Source organism: Leptonychotes weddellii, chromosome 10 (assembly GCF_054177405.1).
Source record: "Leptonychotes weddellii isolate Sample4059 chromosome 10, ASM5417740v2, whole genome shotgun sequence".
NCBI classification, from domain to species: domain Eukaryota; kingdom Metazoa; phylum Chordata; class Mammalia; order Carnivora; family Phocidae; genus Leptonychotes; species Leptonychotes weddellii.
In genome coordinates, this window is record NC_138378.1 from 9,789,179 (window position 1) to 9,805,772 (window position 16,594).

The window sequence follows — 16,594 nt, forward strand, 5'->3', positions numbered from 1 at the left end:
GAATTGGTTTCCTCAGAAAATGTTGTGGGCATGGGGCTGGTGCTGCCATATGCTGGTTTCACTTTCCCTCTTTTGGACCCTGAAGCAAGGGCCCCAGGAGACTAATTCAACCTGTGAGATCCTTCGGGAACTACACCTGTTCAGGAAGAAACAGCCCAGACCGCAGCTCCTGAAGGACCCCCAGCTCTACCTGCCATAGTAATGAGACCCCTCGCGGCTGAGACTGAACCGAGTAAGAAAGTAGGGAAAATGAATTTGGAGCCTAACTGCTTTGGTCTTACAACTTAGAAGGCAAGTGGATTGGAGCTCAGCCTTTAATTCCTTTGAATTTCAATTTATTTGCACTTCCAGTTACAAGGAATCTTTGGACATTCATTCATTCCAGGGAATATAATAAAGACTTTATCTTCAAATGCGGGGGAACATACTATTGGCTTTTATGCTGGGAGTATATATAACCTCATTACTGAACCCTCAATGAGCCACATTGGATAACAAGGCTGAACATAATTTGAGATAGAAAAATAAATAGGGAATTCATTTTTTTTTTAAGATTTTATTTATTTATTTGACAGAGAGAGAGACACAGCGAAAGAGGGAACACAAGCAGGGGGAGTGGGAGAGGGAGAAGCAGGCTTCCCACAGAGCAGGGAGCCCAATGTGGAACTCGATCCCAGGACCCTGGGACCATGACCTGAGCCAAAGGCAGACGCTTAACGACTGAGCCACCCAGGTGCCCCAATAGGGAATTCATTTTTGGTGAGGAGTACTGAGTAAGCTTTGTGTGGTTTTAAAGATGATACTTTTCCCAGCCCACTGCCGAGCCAGGAGGATCTTCAAGGAGCACTAGCTGATATTGGAGTTCACCAAGGCAGGACTGGTCAGAGAGACTGCTATCCCCCCATGGGGAGAGCCCAACCCTGGTTGTCCACAGGCTTGATAGTTAATGCTTAGTGGGTCAAGAGAACCAAAGGCAGGAAAATGTAGGACAACAATTTCCCACGCTTCCTGCTTCCTTGGTTTAGTGGGGCTTAAACTTGACTGCAGGTGGAAATCATCTGGGATCACAGGGTTGCCAGATTTAGCAAATAAAAATACGAGATGCCTAGTTAAATTTGCATTTCAGATGAACAACACATGCATTTATAGTCTAAGTCTGTCCCATGGGATCTTTGGGATCTACTTGAACTAAAAAAATGTATGTGTTGGGGCGCATGGGTGGCTCAGTCGGTTAAGTGTCTGCCTTCAGCTCAGGTCATAATCCCAGGGTCCTGGGATCGAGCCCCACGTTGGGAGCCTGCTTGTCCTTCTCCCTCTGCTGCTCCCCCTGCCTATGTGCTCGCTCGCTCTCTGTCAAGTAAATTTAAAAAACCTTTAAAAAAATGTATGTGTTGCTTATCTGAAAGTTAACTGGGCATCGTGTGGTTTTTCTGACAACCCTGGGAGGGGGAGCTTTAAAAAAAAGTGCTTGACCCCTTAAATTCTGGCTTCATTGGGCTTGAATGCTGCCCCGGCAACAGGGCTTTTCAGAGGTCTCCAGGTTATTGTACTTCCCTTGACCTTCACTTACCCTCTCGCGCCAGCTGGTGAGTGGCAGGGGGCCGGGGGAGGGGGACTACTGGGCATATACGCCTTAGCCCCTTCCTGTCTCCTCTTGTTGAGACTGGTGGGGGGGTATACTCTGGTACAATAAGTGCATGGCCGGAACAGCAGATTAGCAAGTGTGGTCATACCAAAGCACCGTCCCCAAGTAGCTTTTCGAGTGTAAAGGTGGAAGTGTCACCTTTGTCTACCTAAACCCTGTGTCTCTTTCTTGCTTGGTTTTGAACCTCCATACGGATGAAAAGGATGTTAAGAATTGACACCACCCCCTGGCTCAAAGATCTCAATCGCTGCCATCCCCTCTCCTCTCGGGCTTGGCTAATTCATACCCATTCTTTGTGTCTCAATTTAAAGGGTCTTTCCTCCAAGAAGCCTTCCCCAGACTAAGGCAGGTACCCCGGCTGTATGTTGTCAATAAAACCCTCTGAGTTTTGGGGGTTTTTTTCTGGCACATATTAAAACTGTCATTGACTGAAGCAGGATTTCTCAACCTTGACACAACTGAAATTTGGGGTCAGATAAATCTTTGTTGTGAGTCTGTCCTGTGCATGATAGTATGTTTAGCAACATCCCTGACCTGCCAATAACCCACTCCCCCGCCCGTCCCCGCCTGTGACGTCCCACATAGCCTGCACACGGTAATTATTCTCAAAGCCTGCTGCAGGTGCACTCTCGGAGTCCCACATACGGTCTCCTGCTCTGCCGTCTCCATTATGAAATTCTCGGCAGTGTTTAAATAAAGGGCCCCGTAAATTACATAGCTGGTCCTAGTTATGTGCCTGGTTTGTTTGTTTTTTTTTAATTTTTGGGGGGGTTTTGTTTGTTCATTTTAGTGCTTCTCTCCCACTACAACATGAGCTTTGGGAGTGAAGAGTGTGTCTACCTTATTTACTGCTGGACCCCAGTGCTGGCACAGAGAAAGTGCTAAAAAAAAAAATATTTGAAGAAGACAAGGAGCTAGGCAGAAACTGAATGGAGGCCCTGCAGCCTCTCCTGGCTGAGGAACAGAAGGGAAATATAACCTCAGCCAACCTGCTTAAGTTGCTCTATTCAATAGCCTGCCTTCCCAAGGCTGCCAGAACATTCTTCCAAACTCCTCATGCGTGTCGAGTGGCAAGTGAACCCTGTGTGGTCTGTAGGTCTTTCACGTGGCCCTCCATATGCCGTGTCAGCTGGACTGAGCAGTAATCCCCAGATGTAAGAAGACAGGGCCGAGGAGAGAGTCCTAACGCTGAATTTCTAAACTCTGCCCGTTCAAAGCAGGCTTTCACTTTGCATTAATTCTGGCCAGTTTAGCTTGTGCCCCCATCCAAAAATCTGGGTCCACCAGGTTGCAATTCTGAGAGCCAGATGAGCTAAAGACAGCAGGCCCTTGTTAGGTGAGTATGGCTAGGACCAGGAAAGGCTGTTGATAGTTAAGTCTACTTAAAAGGGAGACCCGCATTTCAGAGTAAATAGTGGAGGGGACGAAATGTGACTGGGGCTTTATCTTGAAAAATGAAAGCAAAATTTATTTAAAAAAAATAAATCTATTTATGTTCACAGCAGCTTTCTTCATAATCGCCCCAGACTGGAAATAACCAGATGAATGATTAATCGAGCGGCTCTACCATCCATGCCACAGACCCCACTCAGCAACGAAAGGGATCCTCTCAACAACTTGGATGGAGTTTCTGTCAGTTTCCTAAGGTGGCTGTAACCAATTATCATGAATTTAGTGGCTTTAAAAAGAGGAATTTTTTTTTAAAGATTTTATTTATTTATTTGAGACAGAGAGAATGAGAGACAGAGAGCATGAGAGGGAGGAGGGTCAGAGGGAGAAGCAGACTCCCCGCCGAGCAGGGAGCCCGATGCGGGACTCGATCCTGGGACTCCAGGATCACGACCTGAGCCGAAGGCAGTCGCTTAACCAACTGAGCCACCCAGGTGCCCTAAAAAGAGGAATTTTATCCTCATAGCTCTGGAGGCCAGAAATGCAATACAAGGTGTCGGCAGGGTTGGTTCTTACCCGAGGCTCTGAGGGAGAACCTGTTCCAGGCCTGTGTCCCAGCTTCTGGTGGCCGCCAGTGACTCTTAGCATCCTTTGCCTTGTGGTTGCATCATGCCAATCTCTACCTCTGCCTCCCCGTGGCCTTCCCCTCCGTGTGTCTCTGTGTCTCACATCTCCTTCCCTTTTCTCTTATAAGGACACCAGTCATAGGACTTAGGGCCCAACATATATCCAGCATAATTTCATCCCAAGATCCTTAAATTAATGCTATCTGCCAAGACTCCATTTCCACATAAGGTCACATTCACAGGTTCCAAGGGTTAGGACTTAGACCGATCTTTTGTGGAAAAACTATTCAACCTGCTAGCGACCTCAGGGAAATTATTCAGAGTGAAAAAGAGCCAATTGCTAAAGGTTACATACTGTATAATTCCGTGTATATAACATTCTTGAAATCAAAAAATTATTGGTGGTTTCCAGGGTTGGCACTGGGGGAAGGTGGGTGTGGCTATAAAGGGGTAGCTGAAGGAATTCTGGTGGTAATTGAATAGCCTTGTATCTTCGCTGCTAAGAGTCTACACCTGATAAAATGGCAGAGGTACACACAAATGAACGCAGGTATCTGGTGAATCTGAATGAGCCCTGTATTGTAATAATGTCGTTTCCCAAGTTTTGATATTGTTGAATAGTTATTTATGCAAGATGGAAACCAGGGAAGGGTATGTGGACTCCCTGTACATTTTCCACAACATCCTGTGCATCTATAATTCCTCCAAAATAAAAAATTCTTAAAATAATTTTATTTAATAAAAGTTAGGTTATTGCAGACTATGACCTCATTCTTAGAACAAAGGCTAGAATAAATCAGGAATAGATTTTTTTTTTTTGTAAGTTTTCAACAAAAACCATCCCATGGTCCAACAAATTATCCGCTTCACTTTCATAGCCCAAACAGAAGGAGGGTTGTTTCGGGAATATAATTTCTGGACACTCCTGGATATTACACGAAGGTTAGTTGATGTTCTAAAGGACTCCCTTAATTGTTATCACATCATTCTCCTAAAGAAGTGCCACTTGGAGCATCATCCATGTGGATTTCGTCTTTGCTGTTGTCTGCCAAATCCTCATGTAGTACCTTTGGGAGTTTCAAGCAGTTCTCCAACATCACCTTTATTAGCCTTATGAGATCCTGCATCTTTTGTGAGATATTTGCAGTAGATTTGATTTGCTGGGTGACTGTCATTGGTCAGTCTCTTGCTGACCATCCGATGTCCCCAGCATTCAGCCAAGCAAATCTGCCAGCCTGGAGCAGCAATGGGCATGAGAGGGCATTTGTTTTTGTCTGACCACTGCATTATTGAAGAAGCCAGTGATGGGACAGCTTCTGCCTCCCCATGCAACCTTGTGGCTGGGGGGCCCAGCCCAGGTGTGGGGGGGAGCCCCAGCAGAAGTCCCTTCTGTGTGCTTCCTAGAGGCCCCAGGAATAAAGTTCCAGAGGAGAAGAAGTTCCAGTACCTGGCATGTAGAAGAAACCAGAGTATTTGTGGAGTGCATAAAATGTAATGCAGTCCACTCAGGTAAAATCCGGTGTGAACCAGGACAAATATACTCTCTAGTCCTCCTTTTAAAAAGTAAGTCAAAACGAAAACAAGAAGAAATGAAATCCTAAGCTTCTATGCCAGTCTTTCTCTATATACTTCAGCTGCCAGAGGCATTGGTTTAAAGGCTTTCTGGACACCTGCTGAGTGTCGGGTCCCAGAAGAGAGTTGAGTGAGAGGAGGGGTCCTGAGACAAGAATCTGGGGGAAGCCATTGCTGTGGGAGGAGATCCCAGATCTAGTAGGGCAATGGAGGAAAGAGACACAACGACTTGGAAAAGTGTTAAGTGCTAAGCCATTATCCTGGTATATCCAGCTTTCAGAAATCCAACCAATGAGAACCAGTTCCCACGATATGTTTGTTTTCAAATCAAGAAACTCAAGTGTGAAATTATATCATAAAGAGGTACACAGGGAATCTTAAATAAAGTAGTATATGCAACCCATGCATTGGAAATAAAGAATGTGTGTCAGAAATATCTGAGCTTAGCTAATGGTCTAAGTGTCCCAAGTGTCCTGACCCCAACCATCTCCTCTTAAATTAAGACCCAAGATGGCACTGACCTCATAAGGAAGCCATCAACAATGGACCAACAGAACACAAGCCTCATTACAGTGGCATTCATTGCTTACAATGACCCACCGTGGCTCCAAGAAAAAGATTTTCTGATGACGATCAGAACACATAAAACACTTGGGAACAGCTGAAAAATTCATCCAGGCTACAGTACAATCTTTTCTAAAATGCTATACAGGGACAAGAGAGGCTGACCTCATTAGTGATGGAAAGGTTCCACTTTGAGAATAAGGCTCCCCACCAACTAAGTTATTTCAAGGAAATCTATTACTGGTAAGAACACGTAAGAGGAACCTCTGAACAAGAGATAGTTCTCTGTATCTCAGATAAAGGACTGAATCCCTGTTGAAGGATTAGATGAAACAATGTAGGTGGGAAAGGCTCTGTAAATTATATGTATAAAGTTGTAAAATGAGCTATGAACACCTGGAAGGCAAGCCTTACACCCTAACTATCTTGTACCCAGAATGTGGCCAGTGCCTGGTACATAGTAGACTTTCAGTATAAATCTGCAAAAATGAATTCATTCAAAACCGTTTTGCTAAGGAATACAGGTATTTTCCCCCAAGTGGTCTTTCTTAACTATATATGTCAATAAGAAGAGATCACACAACTCAGTAGAAAAGTGAGCTAAGAATAAATAAAATTTTTATTCAAAAGCACTTTTAAGCAAATGAAAAACTACTCAAACTTATAGTAAAACATGTAAAATAATACAATTAGATTTTTTTTAATCATCAGATTGGCAAAGATCTAAAAGTCTGAAAAGACTAAGTTGGCAAGGGTGTTGGGAAACAGCCTTTCTTGGGCATGTTGCGATACATTAATATAGCCCCTTGGGAAGGGAATTTGGCACTGCCTACTCAGAATCAGGACTGGGCATACTCTGTGATACAGTACCATGGCAAGGAATTTATCCTACACGTATACTCTCACATCTGTTCCTAGAACCATACTGGGCACATGGTAAGCACTTGACTATTTGTTAAATGTATTTGTACAAAGATATAAATATCAAGATATTTTTGGAAGTACCATTACTAATAGCAAAAAGACTGTAAAAATCCTGACTGTCCTTCAGTGGGGGAACTGGTTAAAGAAATTGTAAGGCATGTATATGATGGTGTTCTAAATGTTGGATAAAAAGCATGAGGCTGGTCTATGCGAATGGAGAGCAAAGTGGCCAATATATAATACTTTTTTATAAAACAAAGTACAGGGGTGCCTGGGTGGCTCAGTTGGTTGAGTGTCTGATTCTTGATTTTGGCTCAGGTCAGGATCTCAGGGTCTTGAGACCAAGCCCCACATTGTGCTGTGCTGGGCATGGAGCTTGCTTGAAGTTCTCTCTCTCCCTCTCCCTCTGCCTCTCCCCTCCCTGGGTGTGCTCTCTCTCTCTCTCTAAAGAAAAACAAACAAAAAAACAAAGTATACAGGGGCGCCGTAGCTCAGTCGGTTAAGCATCTGCCTTCAGCTCAGATCATGATCTCAGGATCCTAGGATCCAGCCCCATGTTGGGCTCCCTGCTCAGAAGGGGACCTGCTTCTCCCTCTGCTCCCTGCTTGTGCTCTCTCTATCTCTGTCTTTCTCTCTCTCTCAAATAAATAAATAAAATCTTTTTTAAAAGTATAGAAAAAATGTAAATACCATTCATATTTAAAAGGTATATGCACAAAACAGTGTATAGGAACACACCAAAATTGGTTACGGAGATGGTCTCTGGGGAAGGAACTGAGAATAGTTAGGAGTGGAAAGGAAGACACACTTTCTGTGTATACAGCTGACCATCGAGCAACATGGGTTTGAACTGTGTGGGTCCACTTACACGCAGACTTTCTTCAATTAAGATACACTACAGTACTGCAAATGTATTTTCTCTTATGATTTTCTTAACATTTTCTATTCTCTAGCTTACTTTACTAGAAGAATATAGTATGTAATGCATATAACATACAAAATATGTGTTGATCAACTAAATATTAGTAAGGCTTCCAGTTAACAGTAGGCTATTAGTAAAGTTTTTGGAGAGTTTTTTTAACTGCACGGGGATTGGTGCTCCTAACTCCTGTGTTGTTCAAGGGTTAAATGTAGTACTATTTTTTGTTTTGTTGTTAAATTTTTATTTTCTAATAATTTCGGAGTGGCAAAGATAGTAACGAGAGTTCCCTTCTACCCAGCTTCTCCTAATGTTAATACCCTGTAGCCCAGGGTGCATTTGTCAAATCTAAGAACTTAACTAAACTAAACCACAGACTTTACTTGGATTTCCCGTTTTTCCATTAATATCATTTTTCTGTTGCAGGATTCCATCCAGGATCCCACATTGCATTTAGCGTACATACTTTTGAGCTGTTCAAATTTTACCATGAGCATCAAGTATTTTTTTTAATTAAGCCTTTTTAAAAACTGAGTGTATGATCATATCACTCATGTTATATTGATGCTTTGAAGGTATATTTTGCTCTTTAAAATTAGAAGTAAGGGGCGCCTGGGTGGCTCAGTCGTTAGGTGTCTGCTTTTGGCTCAGGTCATGATCTCAGAGTCCTGAGATGGAGCCCCGCATCAGGCTCCCTGTTCAGTGAGAAGCCTGCTTCTCCCTCTCCCACTCCCCCTGCTTGTGTTCCCTCTCTCACTGTGTCTCTCTCTGTCAAATAAATAAATAAAATCTTTAAAAATAAATAAATAAATAAAATTAGAAGATGTTCAAAAGGATAATAAAATCTCTTTTTCAGATAATCATTATGAATCAACTATCTTTCAATAATTTTTTTAAGAAAACTTAACCCATTTAATCACTCTTTTTTCCTGCTGTTATTTGAGGTTAATTTATGAATCTAATGCAGCCTAAACACCACAGGTGCAAATCTCCAAATATATCATGTGTAAACTCCCCTTCCCATCACAAGTGTCCATCTTCACTGTCATTATCTACTTTACAGATACCTTTCTCTAAGAAATTACGCTCAAACACCAATTCACCAAAATACTAGGAAAAGCAGAGCATAGATTGGCAGTGCAAGAAATACCCCAATTCCAATTTTTCAGTCTTTGAAAAATATCAATCTCAAACCACTTTATGTGATACTAAATTTACATGGCATGAGAATGAAGAAAAAAAATCATCTTTCCTTCAAAACTTTAGCCACCTAGGATGATCAGCTTATAAATACAATATAAATGAAAAGCCCAAAATACAAGTGTTCAACTGTTAAACTGCTTTAGACTACCCCCAACACTCAACTCTGTATCCACCAAATTAAATAAGACCCAAATCATGTTTTGTTTTGTTTTGTGTTTCTATTTAAACCTAAAGGCTTTATTCAGGGACACCTGGGTGGCTCAGTCAGTTAAGCGTCTGCCTTTGGCTCAGGTCATGATCCCAGGGTCCTGGGATCAAGTCCCACATTGGGCTCCTTGCTCAGCGGGGAGTCTGCTTCTCCCTCTGCCTACCACTCCCCCTGCTTGTGCTCTCTCTGACAAATAAGTAAAATCTAAAAAAATAATAATAATAATAAAGGCTTTATCCAGCCTACATGTTTCAACTGGTAAAACAGTTTTGGAATTTTAAAATTCATCTTTAACATTTTTTTTTAATATTTATTTATTTGAGAGAGAGAGAGAGCAAGTGGGAAGGTCAGGGAGAGGGAAAGAGAATCTCAAGCAGACTCCATGCTAAGCACAGAGCCCGAGGCGGGGCTCAGTCTCACGACCCTGAGATCATGACCCAAGCCCAAACCAAGAGTCGGATGCTTAACCGACTGAGCCACCCAGGCGCCCCTTCAACATTTTAAAATCAGAAGATTTCACAGAAAACTCCAAGAATCAGATTTCAGATCTACAAATGTCCAGATTTTTCCTTAATACAGAAAGACTTGGGAATATCCTACCCACATTCCTGCATGGCAAAGTCGGCTAGAGCTGTATCGGTACTTTAGATGTGCTGCGTGCTCTTGGTCCACCACCTTCCCTTGCTGGCCGCCCTTACTCATGTCTTTATTTGGCTAGCGCCTGTAGGTATTGAGCTTACAAATCCCTTTAAGCTCTGTGCAAAATAGATATTTAACTATTGTTCATTATGTCGAATGAAACTTGTGATCTTAAAGTCCAAGGACACTTATATTAACATAAATTTGAGTCTGTCATCCCTGCTCTACAAAGGTACCTCTTTTATTATCTTAGGACCTAAGATCTATAGCACTCTTGGCACTCAACCGTGCAACTGATGGTGTGTGTGTATTTCTAAAAGCTATACATTTGATGGAGAGATGGCTTGACGAGGGTGGCAGCTGTGGAGATAAGTGAGAAGTGAACAGATTTGAACTGTATTTGATGGAAGAAATTGTTTAGAAGGGGTTTGGGGAGCCTGGGTGGCTCAGTTGGTTAAGCGACTGCCTTCGGCTCAGGTCATGATCCTGGAGTCCTTGGACCGAGTGCCGCATCGGGCTCCCGGCTCAGCAGGGAGTCCGCTTCTCCCTCTGCCCCTCCCCACCTCATGTGCTCTCTCCCTCTCTCATTCTCTCTCTCAAATAAATAAATAAAATCTTAAAAAGAAAAAAAATAGGACAGGTTCTTCAAAACTGCAGGGGAGGCTAAGAAGGGATATTTTCAGCCCTGCCAGCGAGGAGGAAAGTGGGAGTGGGGAGGCTGTTGGGTAGACAAGCCAGAGTTTACCCCCAAGGGATGCTTAAGTCCAGGTTGTAAAATACTACCTCCCTTTGTTCCTACATAAAGCAAACCTTGCTTGGGAGTTTTACGGCACTTAGAGTCCACTGTTTTAACTCATCTGAACTTTGGGCTGCTAAATTCTACTTCGTTTCTGGTCTCCCTCATCTGGGAAGCATCGGGGAAAGAAAGCACTGTTAATTTAAAAATATGCCCAAAACACCTTCCATCAATGTCACCCTACTCTGGCACCTTGGTTAAAAAGGGAAATTTTAAGACCTAACACTTTTCTCTTTCCTTACCTTTAGCACCCTGTCCAACAAATGGCATTAAGAGTAAGGAACGAAACACCTGAACAATTCATGATTCATTGTTATTGTTGTTTTTTACATTCTGAGTAATTGGGCTGAAGATTAAAAGCCAGAATCAGTATCACTACATAGGACTTCATAGTAAACGATATCCTATTTATCAGATAACCCCAATTCTGGGCTGGCTTAATTAGCTTTTCTCTCACATCCTGAGTGCTTCAGAGATTATAGTTCATCGAAGGCATGAATTAACCCTTTTTACCATTTTGTTTGCAAAATACTTTACCACCCTGCACCATTGTTTTCCTAATATTCCAAACTGACTCCAGAATTATCCTGAATCTGAAGGCAGATGCATGATTTCAAATGATGAGATTTTATTCTTACCTGGACAGGGCTACCTCCTGTTACATATGGAATCCTAAGATACAACCTATAAAAGCAAAGAAATGTTCTCCTGGGTAGAGCAAACTGGGCTACTTACCTGACCTCAGGCTCTGAGGGGCCCCTCTGCTGCTGTAGGAGGGAGCAGCTGATTAAAAATAAACAACCTTGAAAACAAATAATCCCTCCTCTCCGATGGGAACAGTCTCGGGAGATTTCCTGCCCTTTTTTGACCCCCCTACTTGGCAACCCTTCTATTTACCAGCTGTGGCTCATGTTGAGACCTTATTTCTCAATTTCCTTGACCAAAGTGGGTCATTATTAACTGGACATTACCTAGGTAACACATCGGTCTCAGAGGGCTCCCAGGGATTTCACTCTGGGTTTCCTTCCCTAGAGAGAAGTCTACAAGCCAAGTGCATCGGAGTACATTTCTGCATCTGAAATCCAAGCTCTTCTCATCCTGAAGCTTAGGGCATAGGTGAAAACATATAAAACATGTACATAGTTTTTCAAAAGTGAAAACATATAAAACAAGTACAAAGTTCTCACTGAGAATCAGTACAGTATATTGCTTAGAGCATGGACTCTCTAGCCAGACCATCTGGGTTCAAGTTCCAAATCACATAGTAAGTGCCCAATAAATGTTAGCTGTTATTTCACTTGGAATAAAAACCAAACTTCTGGTCTACAACTACTTGATGTGTTCCCAATCTCCATAAACCTCACCTTGTTCTACCTTCCTCAACTGTTCACAACCCACTTGCCTCTTCAGTTTCTCGAACATTGTAAGTTTATTTGCCTCAGGGCCTTTCCACTTGTTTTTCTCCCAGTTGGGGGGGGTTCTCCCAAATCTAACTGGCTCCTTATCACCATTTAGGTTCTGGGTTTCATGTTAACCCTTCTGCAAAGAGCTTTCCTCTAATTAATCTACCCAAAATACATCTCCACCCCAATACATCAGTTTCATTTCTTTTATGACACTTAACACTAATTTATTTGTTGTCTCCCCCCATTTACATGTAAATTCCAAAATAGGAAATCTCTTGTTCTTTTTTTTTTTTCTTGTTCATCTATATCCCAGAGTTTAGAATAGTAACTGGTACACTTCATGTCTGTTAAATGAAAAGGAAAATATTATGTATCCAGTTAAAAATCCCATCTGAATGTAAAAAAACTGGCCACAATCCCCAGAGAAAACAAAATTTCAAATAAAAAAATTTGGATCCTGTAACAGATACCGGTCATACTAACATCCCAACTTTTGAAAAAAAAAAAATCTTTCACTAATTTGAGAAAATGCCAGGTTGGGCTCTGTCTCCCAGTTGTAGATGTCAGGACCCAAATTCCCAGATGCTCTTGCAGGTAAGACGGAGTCATGTGACTAGGCTCTCCCTACCAGACACACCTCAGAAGACTGAATCAGAAGAGCAATCGATGTAAAGCGATTCTGCTTTTTGTCCCCTGAGCAGTGGCTAAAGTTCTGAGCTTTCTGGGAGAGCAGTGAGACTATGCTAGCAGTTTCCTCTAGTGCTAGATGGGGCAGCATAGCATAGAAAGTGTTCTCAGGTCAGTTCTGTGCATGGTTTGGGGCATCACTCCTGGAATTACAGCTTTAAGGCTGTCCCCAAAATTCTCAGAAGCACCGTCTTACTTTAATAAGCCCCTTTCCCTCTTGTCGTCTTCTGTTGCCTGTCCTATTGAGAACCAAGTTTGCAGGAACTACCTAAACTGTTTAACTTTAGGACGTCAGTCTTTAGAATAGGAAATAGTTCCCATGTCAGTCCCCTTTGTTTCTTGGTATGTATCAGAAGCGGCTTTTGTCCTGGTAGTAAGAAGCTGGGACGCAGGCCAGCCATCTTTACTCTCCTCTCCTGGTCTCGGTCATTTATTGCCACAACTCCTTGGGAAAAACAGTCCAAGAAACCTGCTCCATCTTTACAAAAAAGGTTGAGGCATACCCATTCAAAACATGGGTTACAATGTTTCACAGTTAAAAGGTAAGGACTATCCTAATTTTGAATGTGAGTGTTAAATAATACCATCCTTCTATGATAAAATAAGAGTCTATATCAGAGGTTGCAAACTGAGTAATCTGACCAGCAAGGGTTTTGTCTTGTCCACAAGCTGTTAAACTTAAAAAAACTGTAGCCAGAGATACAAAGATTTCACATTTACATCCGTGATTTCTGAGGATTATAGACCTGCACGCAACAATCAGCTGAGAGTGGAGGCCCTTTTGACATGGCAGGTATTCTTCAACTTGCCATGGATACCGACCAAATCTTTGCTTTTAATTCTGTATAGAAGTTACGCAGACCTGCCATTTCATGAAAATGTTAATAAGTAAACATAAAAACACCTACATTGTGTACTACTATAAGATATGGGAATAAAATAGATGAAATAAAATAGAAAAGGCAAATTGAAGGGAAGAATTGGGGAGTGGTTTGGTGGGTGTCAAGGTTCAGCCATGCAGGATGGAAGGTTCTGTGATCTGTTGCACACCATGTGCATGTGGTTGACAATACTGTATTGTACACTTGGAAGTTACTGAGAGGGGAAATTGTGTGTGTGTGTATGTGTGTGTGTGTTTTGCCACCAAATAGAATCAATGTAATCCACTGCATTAAACAAAGAGAAAAAGGCAGCCTATAATGCAGAAAAAGCACCTGATAAATTCAACAAAAACTTAGCAAACTATAAAAGGAAGGAAATTTCTTTAATCTGATAAAGGGTTGTAGCTACAGTAAAGCAATAACAAGTAATATTGGCCAAATAGTCAAAAGTTTTTCACCTGAGATCGTGAAGGCCATAAGAATGCTTACTATTCCACTTTAATTCAATATTGCATTTGGTGTACTTGGCCAGTAAAGCAAGAAAAAAAAAATAACAGATTGGATTAGGAATAAAGGGCAGGGGAGAGCAGAAGGTTGGGACTTAGGCTTGAAGATTCCAAAGCAAGCCAAACCACAGTATACAGTGTGTACAATACTGTAAGAAATTTTTTTTTTAAATCAGCAATTTATAAGAGAAACTGACAGACTACAAAGGAGGTTTCCTTTATCTTACTAAATATCTCATTCTGATACTAATTCAAATACTTAATAGAATGACCCTTTCCCACATAATTAAAATAATTTACATTTTAAACATTTCTGTAGAATATATTCTATCATTTGAAACAGAAAGAAGACCCAAACAATGTCTTAGCGAACAATAAACTGACCTTAAGTATATCATCTGTGATCAATTCAGGAAGACTAAGTTTACTACACCTTTCCAAGCATAAAAATAGATGATTTAAAGTACTTTTTGATTGGGGGAGGTGGGAAAAAAGCAGAACAGAGAAATGACCTGTCAAAACACAAAATCCTGTCACTTAACATTATAACTCACATGTTCAAGACATCTTTCAAGTGCTGAAAACACAAGACAGTTCTCAGAAACAGTATTAAAGCCCATTAATAGGGGCGCCTGGGTGGCTCAGCCGTTTAGCGACTGCCTTCGGCTCAGGTCATGATCCCAGGGTCCTGGGATCAAGCCCCACATCGGGTTCCTTGCTCCGCAGGGAAGCCTGCTTCCCCCTCTCCCACTCCCCCTGCTTGTGTTCCCTCTCTCGCTGTCTCTCTCTGTCAAAAAATAAATAAAAATCTTTAAAAAAAAAATAAAAAAATAAAACCCATTAATAACAACAGCATCCAAAACATTACAACAAAAAAGCCCTTAATAAAAAGTCCATGTATTCAGTTATTGGACAATCCCAGTCTCTTCTATGCATTCCTGGAAAAAAAATGCAAATAAATGTATCTTTTGGGTAACATGGCAATCCACATCTGCCTCAGGTCAGACTCTCCCATCCACCTCAGTACTGCGGAAATGTTCCATCGATTTTGGCAGCCCAGGCCGTGAGGCCCCCCACAACATCCTGAACTGTTAAAGATTCTAACTCCTGGACTGCTGTCAAGGACTGCAGGATCTTCACGGCTTTCTGGGAGTCATTGCCAAGTTTGCAAATCACATAAACTGGGAAAGCTACCCTTTCCTGTGTGCCCTGCTTCCTTTCCCGGATTGCTTCTCCTAGGAGTTCCAGGCTCTCCGCATTCCGCCGTTCCAAATGTTGCAAAGGGATGTGTAGGGCATGAGGCAAACGACAGATGTCCACCTCCACTTGAGGCCTGACGTCCAGCAACAGGTGGGGTGAGCCTGAATCCAGAAGTCGCTTATAGTCGGTGACCGAAACTCGCTCCTCTGGGCTCAGCAACTGCAGAGAGCGGCACTTCTCAGTGGCTGAGGAGCCACAGAAGGCTTCGTAGTCCTGCAGGTCAGTCACAGTGGGCCGCTCGCCGCAAGCTGCACAGTCAGGCCTGCGGCTCCGAAGCTGAATACAGCGAAATTGTCCTCTGAGGGCATCAAAGATCAACAGGCTGCGACTGTAAGACGGACCCAGACCTGCTGCGATCTTCAACACTTCCAGTGCCTGCAAGCAGCCCAGGACCCCAGTTACGACACCGAGCACCCCGCCATCCGCGCAGTTGGTCACTGTCTCCGCTGGAGGTGGTTGGGGGAATATGCAGCGATAGCAAGGCCCACCGTCATAGTGGTACACTGTGATTTGGCCTTCAAAGCGCAGGGCGCTGGCTGACACGAGAGGCCGGCCGGCTAGCACACATGCGTCATTAACTAGGTAGCGAGTGGGCACGTTGTCAGAGCAGTCAGCCACCACGTCATAGCGGCGGATTAAGTCTAGCGCCGTGGCTGGCGTAAGCGCCTGAGCGTAGGGCACGCACTCCACCGCAGAATTGAGGCGGCGCAGCGCGGCGGCGGCCGAAAAGACCTTGGCTTGGCCGGCCAGCGCCTCGCCATGTAGCACCTGGCGGGCCAAATTGCTCACTTCTACTACGTCGTAGTCCACAAGGCCAAGGCGGCCTACGCCGGCCGCTGCCAGGTACTGCGCCAGTGGGCAGCCGAGCCCACCGCAGCCCACGACTAGCACGGACGCGGTGGCCAAGCGCAGCTGTCCGTGCACGCCCAGCTCAGGCAGCACTAGCTGCCGGCTGTAACGCAAAATCTCATCTCGAGACAGGGCGGCCTTCGGCGGCAGGGGCGACACCGGAACCAACCTCTCTGTCTCCTGCTCCGCCAAAAGAGCCGCCGCCAGCCTCTGCTTCAGAGAACTTAGCTCTTCCTCACGCCGGGAAACTTCAGCCTGCAAGGCGAGCACCTCCTCCCTAGAAGCCATGGCGCCCCTCTCGGAAGTTGTCTTGAAAGGCATTTCCTTTTCCGGCTTAGCGTCTCCTAGCGACTGGAATAAACTAAAAAATTTTTACGGAGCATAGGAAAAAGTGATAAGTAAACATGTACTTCCTGGAGAAACCCTCAGATTCAACTTTAAAGATTCATAGTGCCTGGATATTTCCAATGGAACCACGAAGAGAGCCTTAGGAGAACTAGGACCCAACCAAATAGCCTGT

The 16,594-nt window shown here is 43.4% G+C and overlaps 1 protein-coding gene across 1 annotated transcript; it reads right to left on the minus strand.

The window, feature by feature from the left end:
* Nucleotides 1-13,823: 13,823 nt before the first annotated feature.
* MOCS3 (molybdenum cofactor synthesis 3) lies at nucleotides 13,824-16,400 on the minus strand. The gene has a single exon (XM_006744382.3). The coding sequence runs from the start codon at nucleotides 16,393-16,395 to the stop codon at nucleotides 14,986-14,988; it is 1,410 nt and encodes a 469-aa protein (XP_006744445.1). The 5' UTR covers nucleotides 16,396-16,400; the 3' UTR covers nucleotides 13,824-14,985.
* Nucleotides 16,401-16,594: the final 194 nt, after the last annotated feature.

Excerpts from the sequence above, each read along its gene's own strand:
- MOCS3 (XM_006744382.3), bottom strand. The coding sequence starts at position 16,395 with ATGCCTTTCAAGACAACTTCCGAGAGGGGCGCCATGGCTTCTAGGGAG.